Source organism: Tenrec ecaudatus, chromosome 4, assembly GCF_050624435.1.
Source record: "Tenrec ecaudatus isolate mTenEca1 chromosome 4, mTenEca1.hap1, whole genome shotgun sequence".
Taxonomy (NCBI): Eukaryota; Metazoa; Chordata; class Mammalia; order Afrosoricida; family Tenrecidae; genus Tenrec; species Tenrec ecaudatus.
In genome coordinates, this window is record NC_134533.1 from 47,948,149 (window position 1) to 47,956,635 (window position 8,487).

Here is an 8,487-nt window from a genome sequence, read left to right on the forward strand (position 1 = left end):
GAACAAAGAAAAAAAGAGGAAAGAAAGAAAAAGAGAAGAAATAGAAAGAAGGGGGGGGGCGGGGAGAACCCAACTGTGTTCACTAAGATTGGCTGTGATGTTAAAGAGGGAAGAGAGAGAGATGGAGGAAATAAAGAATAAAGTGGTTGCTGGTCCCTGATTGCTCGAATGTGGGGCCAGATGGGTTTAGATCCTGACTCACAATGGCAGGTGGCTGTGTTCTTTTAATGCCGGGACACAGTGGACCTGGACAGAATTGCCCCAGTTGACTAGATTGCCTTAGAAGTCCCACGGAATTTTCCCCAGAAGTGCAGTGTGGTGTAGATGGTTGTCCCAGCTGCCTTGCGTTCTGTCCAGTACTCTCATGTAGGTCAGCCTGGAGTTCCTCCTGCTATTTGGGTTCATTTGCCCTAAGTGTAGGGTAATGACCCGGACGCCAGTATTGGTGTATGATAGGAGAGAGTGGGAGTTAAGAGGAGAAAGAGAGAAAAAGAAAGAAAGGGGGGGGCGGAAGAAGAGAGAGGAAAAAACAACACAAACTTGAGTTTGTTGAGACTGACTGCTGTGGGAAAGATAGAAGGGCTAGTGAATAAAGTGAGAAGAACTAGAGTAGTCCTAAGGAGATAGCTGAAACTTGATCACATGTCCATGAGCATGGAGGAGTTCCAACTCTTCCTCAAGGTAACAGGATAGTGTACCCATTTGATGTAGAGTTCACTGAGGCTGTGTGGGATTACTTTCAAAGGCAAGATCTCACCGTGGCCATACATCAGTTGAGCACTGGAACTCACTGGTATACCTGCCTTGTGCTGTATGTATCACTGTAGCAGGGGCTGGGACAGGGTGTTCCCACAGCCCTGTCTAGGGCCCCAGGACAGGCAGTACCTCCCCAGCTATATGTAGAATCACTGAGAGGGAACCTGGGCTTATTGTCCTATCTTGACTGCTGGTGCCCTCCTAGATCATAGGATTTTTTTTTATCCCCCTGGAAATCTAGAATAGAACCAAATTAAATTGTCTCCCACAGTCTAGGCTACAGCTCTGTGTTGTTTGAAGCTGAGACTTGCTAAAGTGTTTCTTTGTTATGCTAAAAGCTGCCAGGCCCTGTAGCTGAGTTCTGCCATTCCTTAGCTAGGCCTCTTCTTATGCTGATATATGTTAAGGTCTCTCCAACTCCCCACCCCTGCCTATGTGCTCTTTGGAGCCGAGCAGCACGACTGGGGTTTGAGTTTTTAACCAATAATTTATATTTCACCATTTTATATATGATGCCTGTGGTGTGCTCTGATCTAGAGGCTGTCAGGATGACCCCAGAGGTGGAGATCCAGCTTATCAGGGCGTTGTTTCCTTCTCGGCCAATTGGAACTAAATTGGCTTCCTGGACTCCGACTATCCACCTATTTTCTCCCACACCATTATCTAACTCAGGTAAAACTGCTTTTTCTTCTACTTCACATTATGGCTACCCACCACTGCCACTCCCCTGGCTGTGAGCTCAAGGAAGCCAACAGCTTGCAGAGCTCCTGCTTGGGCTTCTAGTATCTGGGATTCTGTCCTCTTAAGGCCGTCAGCCTGGAGAAATTGCTCCTCCTGGTAAGGGCACGAGGAGCTTTCCAGCAGGAGCTGCGAGTCCAGCTCACCAAAGCTAGAGCACTTTAGAGCATTCCTAGTTTGTTTTATGAGTAGACATCGCACACACAAAAAGGGTTCAGGAGAGACCCTAGTACCATAGTTCTAATTTCAAAAATCCATCTCCCATTTCCTTCACCTTTTCTCCCAATTTTCTGCACTGGCAGCAGTAGCTCCAGATGGGTGAGCCCTATCGAATCGCTATTTTCCCCCGAGTTGCTATCATATTTGTTTCTCTAATCAAAATATAATACATGCACAATCAGGAGATTTGAGTGATAGTTATACTTGATAGCATTCACAAAAATGCAAAGGTGAGATTGGCAAGTGTGACAACCACCACAAAAATATGCCAGGAGGAGTTTGGGTAGTTAGAGAAACATGACCGTGACAATGTTGATTTTCACAACGGTCCCTTAGTTATGTGTAAAGTGGGTATATTAAAAGCAGGGGTGCATTCTAAGACTTCCTGTACTTAAGTTGATAGGCAGCCACTGTGAGCGACCATTAGGGAGACATAAGCCATTTCTTTGAAAGGACAGATATTTGGGTGCATTTGCCTTCCAATGTTAATCACCAAAGAGAGGAGAAAACCAAAGGTGGTGACCCAAAAGAGAGGCTTCATGGTAGAGGAAGCAGTGTCAACACTAACATCAAAGCCTGGAGTTAGGGTCCTTCACCTGGCCTTGACTTCTATGAGATTGGGGCAAAAGATATTCCCTCTCCAGGCTTCTGTCTCCTACTTTTTAAGTGAAAGCAGAGGTAGCCCTTCCCCAAGGACATCTAAGTAGCACAACATCATTTTAAACTGAAGATTTATAACATATAATACTATCTGGTAAAACTTGTAATCACCTGCACTTGAAGCAAGCAAGGTGGTATCATCTGTATATCACAGGTTGTTAATAAACCTTCCTCCTATCCTCATGCCACAATCTTTTTCCTATAATACAACTTCAGCTCCTCTGATTACGTCAGTTCTCCCCTTGAAACAGCTTCATTCCGTAAACTGGGCAACCCTGAGAGCCTCATAATTCTCACCAGTAGAGCCATCTGAGCTCTCTTACATCTCCTCATGCTGTCTCCACAAAGACAGATCATGCTTTCTTTCTTCTAGATCCAGGAAGGTCTCAGTGCCAAATTCAAGTGCTCAAAGGACACATTCCACACCCAGCAAAGCTTCTTGGGAGTAGTGAGGACACCTTCAACCTTTGTGGAATGGACTCCTTTAAGTCTTGCATTTTGGCAAACCTTGAAGAGAATTCATTAAGACTTGCACCTCCTAACTTCTTCCAAGTTACTTGAACAGAAATTGTCAACATGCAAGCATTACTGATGTGATTAAAAAATAACAATCGACAATTACAGACCACAGTGGGCATTTAAAAACAAGCAAGGAAAATGTACTTTAAACTTAACTATAAAAGACTCAATGTGTGTTCACACTGCTTACACTTGCTCATAGTGCAGAGTCAGCACACTGAATGTGGGAGTAGGTGTTTCATGCCCCATTGCCTAGGGAAACCAACCTGGGACCATTCATATGTGTATAAGAAGGAGATTTATATCAAGAGGTAATTCTATATCAAGATCGCATCCCAGCCCAGTCCAACTCAGGCCCATACAGTCCATACTAGTCCTTAAGTCCCTCTTCAAACTCACATAGCCACACACCAGCGACACAGAAGGATGACCCAGAAAGCAAAAGATCACAGACCAGGGCGTGCACAATGCTGTGCATCTAAAGTCGGTGGAAAGATGGCAGGGCTCTGGCAGCTCTGAGGGTCAGGGGCTCCACATCGAGCCACCCCTCAAGGCAGGCAGAGTGCTGGCAGGCTGGAAGGAGAAGGAGCAGAGAGGGAACAATGCTCAGTGTGTCCTGTTGTTATTCCAAAAACTTATGACGCCAAAACGGTATCATCAGGCAGCAATTCGATTGAGAGGTTGGAGGCCCCCACTAATCCAGGCATGTTTTCCTTGATAAAAATTATCTAACTACCACGGGAGGGAGAAGGAGGTGTAAAACTTTTGCCTATGTTTGATCAAACTTTAAGAAACATCTCATGAGGACTCATGATCTAATATCTTGGGGTCTTGAATTGGCACACCATCTCTGCACAGGAAGTCATGCATCTGCACAGCATCTTGATAGGCCAGCTCTCCATCTGTTGAGAGATTCTATCCAGAAGCAGAGAAATATCCTCGGGTGACTATCAACACTGAGAACCCTCTTAACTTCTCTACAGACCAGCTCGCCCTTTCCAGAAAGAAGAATGGAGGAAAGGTAAGAGTGAATCCAGTCCTCTCTTATTTCCAAAGTCACGTTAGCTTGTGTCTCTGGTGTCAGCATCTCTGCTGTTCCACTGTGGGGTAGGACATTCCGGAAGTGATTTCCTGAGGGAAAAGAAGAAGGCATCAAGCTCCCAGGCAGCAGCTTTGTGTGGCAGTTCTCTCCATGGTGGGACATGTAAATAGGGGAAGCCAGGATTGTTAGCCTTCTCTGATCCTCTTCCTATTTTCCCCTTTGATTCTAAACATCTAAATCTGATGCCAGGGTGAGAAACCAACTGTTTTCCCTCTTTTAGGGAACAAAATAAAAACACACAGAACTTCCCAAACTAACACCTGGTTAATCAACTGGGTTTGACTATTGTTATTGTTTTTTAAAAGCTCTGCACCTTGTGTATCTGTCAGTGTCCACTGAAACCAGATAGTACAAACTGGGATAGCTAAAAAGACTTTAATGAAGGTACAGTTTACAAGAAAGACACCAGTAAGGGAAAGCATTAAGAGAAAGGGACAGACCCCATTTTAAGCAATTGTGTCCAGCATTTACCATCATTAAGCTTAAAGAGCAAGGACACGTTACTAGAACTGAGGGAGGGTGGGGGTGTAGTTGTGCCTTCTGTAGAGGCCCACCATGAGGCTGTGTTCTCACTGAGGATCACATTGCTGTTGACCCTTCCAGTGAGGATGACTACAACTGAGGAAGAGGACAGTCAAGAGAAAGATGGAAAAATACTCTACCCTTCACTCTGTGCCCTCCCATGTGTGCCAATGTCACACTTAGACTCGGCTCAGTCAGGAGCCAGGGGGAAAGGAGCCCATCAATGGGGCAAAGAGTCAACTCCATCTGGGGCCCAGGCAGGGTAAAGAGGATGGAAAACTTAGTGCCAAAAAGCAACCACAAAATCCATCACGTCTATTCTACCCTTGTCACAGTGTGTTTCCTAGGACTCACTCCGGATCAATGCTATTGCGTTCATTTCCCATTTATCTACTGAAGATTTTGATTTATTTTATTTTCTGTTTGCATCTTTTTTTCCTTCCTGCACTTGAATGGGATTAACACTTTACTATCTTGTAAAATCAAATATAGCAAAATAAAAAGTTATATCCTAAGATGGTGCAGCGATCTAAATGATATGAGTCTTGTAGACATAATCTATGTAATTCCCACCAAATAAATTGGTAGGACACCATACATTAGTTCCTTCTTTTGCTGAAAGTCGAGGGGCAGGAAGTAGGGAGAGATGCTAATAAGTATTTACCTGTGAGTGATTTTATTAGCAAAGTTAATGGCCAAACTTGGAGCTCTGGTATGGGTATTGGTCCATTTTGTCACCCTGCTGAATATAAGATAGGATATTTCAGAAACATGCACGAGGGCTATCTCACTACCTTCCAGAAAAAAGTGATAGGCACTGAGCATCCCTGAGCATGGAATTGCCTCAACACAGGCACGGAGAGCTGAGACACCAGAGAAGTAACAGCAGCAGTGGCAGAACTAAGAGCCTCAAACAGAGTAGCACACTTCCTGAACCATGGAGGAAAGCAACCCTCCTGATCGTGTGTGTTTCTGGTCCAACTGACCTAAAAAGCTGTCAGCATTCTTCCAGGTTTTCACTGATCTTGGATCCTCTTGGTTCTGCACTCCCTGCCTCCTACGCCCCTTTCCCACACCAACTATGTGAGTCAGAAGAGGACTCCAGCTCACAGGGGACTCTGGACTTGAGTCAACCTTGGCCAGGGCTCCTTCTTGATATAGAATTGCTTTGGGACATAACATTCCAGTGACTTAATGAGTGTCACTGGACTTGTTTCTCAAGACAGCTTAGCTTAACACAAACCCCATATTTGGTGGTTTTATCTGTGAAGTTTGTGGGTGTGGTGCAATGACGTCTTGAACTTAGCAGAAAAGTAGGGATTACCTATGGAAGTGTCCTTGCGGTCAGCATTGGTAGAGAGGGTTGTAAAGTGGCAGCATGTCAGTCTACAGCTTCATAAAAATGGATCTGCGTGAATGTTAAATTTCATTCTTCTTCCTTGTGATTCAGAGCGCATCAGAAGTTACCCCTACACCATTTTAAAATAAGGATTTTCATTTAATTCCTTTGGACACATTAAGAGAAACCCATTATGCATGATTGTGTGATTGTGAATGGTGTGTGATTGTGAATGGTCTACCTGGATTGATGGATCTAATATGTCAAAAACCAATGCTTTTTCCAAAATTGGTCCCCCCCCCCCATTCCTAGACTGAGCACTCATCCTTTGGATAATCCAATTTGCATCAGACATGCACATTATTTGCTTACTCCTCCTAACCCCTCTTCCCATGTCTAGTTGACACCCTACATTAGCAGGGCCTACTGAATTGGTTAGGAATATAACAGACTCCTTGAGATGTTCTGGGTTCACACTACTTATTTGCAATGGTCCTGGAGCAATTCACTGCTCTACCTTGTGCTCCCATTTCTTTTTATGGGAAACTTAGATAATAATACTATTTAGCTCATAGGGCTGTTGAGAGATTTTGATTAATAGAGGAAATACCTGGTAGGTGCTACATCACCATCAACATCCATTATCTTGTTAAATATGTGCTGGTGCACCTTCTCACAGGAATATCAAAGCTTTCGTTCCAATCTGTACTCATTTTAGAAACAAAGACTCCTTCTTTTCCCAGCCCTCAAACAAAACCCCTGTGATGACTGTCCAGGGCCAGGCTGTATTTTCTTCTGGTACATGTCTTTGCCATGAGTCCAAACCGGATCAAATCACCTGACAACCACTGCCACCCCGGGAAGGAAAGAGGGACAGACCATGAAAACTGTCACTGTTCCACAGAGCCTGTCTTAGACTTAAAGACGAGGTACATGGCATGGCCTCAGGAAGAAAAGGGAGGTGTTCATCTCAGGCCAGAAGGGCGTGTGCAGTTGCAGGGAGATGCAGGTTTAAAGACAGAGGTTTGGACTGAAACCAGGCTTTCCCCTTACCCACCCAGCCTTGGATGGATTACTTCCTCTATGTAAGCTTCCATTCCTCTCATCTATGAACAAACAAACCAAATTCACCTTCATCGAGTTCCTGACTCACGATGGACCTATATGACAGGGTAGAACTGCCCCTGTGAGTTCCCCAGACTGAAACTCTTTATGGAAGTACAATGGCCAGAATGGCCTGTCTGTCTCCAGTAGAGCAGCTGGGGGATTTGAACTGCTGACCTTGTGGATACCACCCCAAAGTATTATAATAATAATCCCCGCTTTGGAGGGAAGTCTGCAGAATCAATGATCATATAGCATGTGCTTAACACTTGTTTATGTTCCAGGAACACCAGTGGAAGCTTCCTGAGTGTGGAGCCACCATTTGCAGATCAAGGGAACCAATCCTCTATAATTAATTACAGTCCCCAGACTGAACGTCCTGAGGAATACTTGCAGATTGTGATCCTGAGTACTCTCATAGCCATCACCGCCCCAATTGGGCTGGTAGGAAACGCGGTTGTGGTCTGGCTCCTGGCTTTCACTGCAAGGAGGAACTCCTTCTCCGTCTACATTCTCAACCTGGCGGTGGCTGACTGCCTATTCATTTGCATCATGATTGTACTTTCCCTGATTTGGTTCTTTTGGTACTTCTACCATGTCTTTATTTCCTTCATCAGCATTTATACCCTCAGCAATATGATACTGTTTCCCTATTTCACAGACATAAGCCTCCTCAGCGCCATTGGCATTGAGCGATGCCTGTCTATCCTGTGCCCCATTTGGTACCGCTGCCGCCGCCCAAGTTACACATCAGCTGTAATATGTACCCTGCTCTGGGCCCTGTCTCTGATGCTGATCTTCATGGCATGGATCTACTGTGAGGTCTCCAGGAATTGGTGTCTGTCATTTGAGTTATACCTTTCGGTTTGGCTGATTTTCTTATTTGTGGTTCTCTGTGTGTCCAGCCTGGTTCTGCTGGTGAAGGTGTTCTATGGCTCCCGGAGGAGGAAGATGACCAGGCTCATTGTGACCATTCTGATCACCATGTTGGTCTGCCTGCTGTGTGGCCTGCCCTTTGGTACTTTTAGAATCATATTTAAGGCTAGAGATACTATGTTGACTTATTTCTGGCCTCTGTTTCTCTCCTGTGTTAACAGCAGTGCCAACCCCATCATCTACTTCTTCGTTGGCTCCTTTCGGCAGCGGCAGCAGAGGCTGAAGCCAAGCCTCAGGATGGTTCTCCAGAGGGCACTGCAGGACACTCCTGAGGGGGAGGAACCGGGAGGAGCTCCCCCCCATGGAGCCCTGGAGCACACAGAGAGCAGTGTGGTGTAGTGCTGAGAGCCTCTGCTTCCACTAGACAAAGCTGTCACTTTGAAGTCCTCTTTGTCCCCATCAACCTGCATGATTTTCTTAATTTTGTCATCTTCACACTTCTGATCATCACATGAGGAGAGAATTCCTCTTTGTGATGATTAAAGAGGAAAATACCTACCAAACAAAACAAATATGTTTTCTATTAAAAATTCATGTCAGAATTTTTCACCCCTTCCTTTTAAGATGGCATACTTTTCCTCTCCTGGATTCA

At 45.0% G+C, this 8,487-nt stretch overlaps 1 protein-coding gene across 1 annotated transcript; it reads left to right on the plus strand.

Annotated features, from left to right (window-relative positions):
• The first annotated feature begins 3,902 nt into the window (after positions 1-3,902).
• On the plus strand, positions 3,903-8,234 carry LOC142445800 (mas-related G-protein coupled receptor member X4-like). The gene is made up of 2 exons (XM_075547693.1): positions 3,903-3,913; positions 7,244-8,234. The coding sequence occupies exons 1-2, from the start codon at positions 3,903-3,905 to the stop codon at positions 8,232-8,234; spliced, it is 1,002 nt and encodes a 333-aa protein (XP_075403808.1).
• Positions 8,235-8,487: the final 253 nt, after the last annotated feature.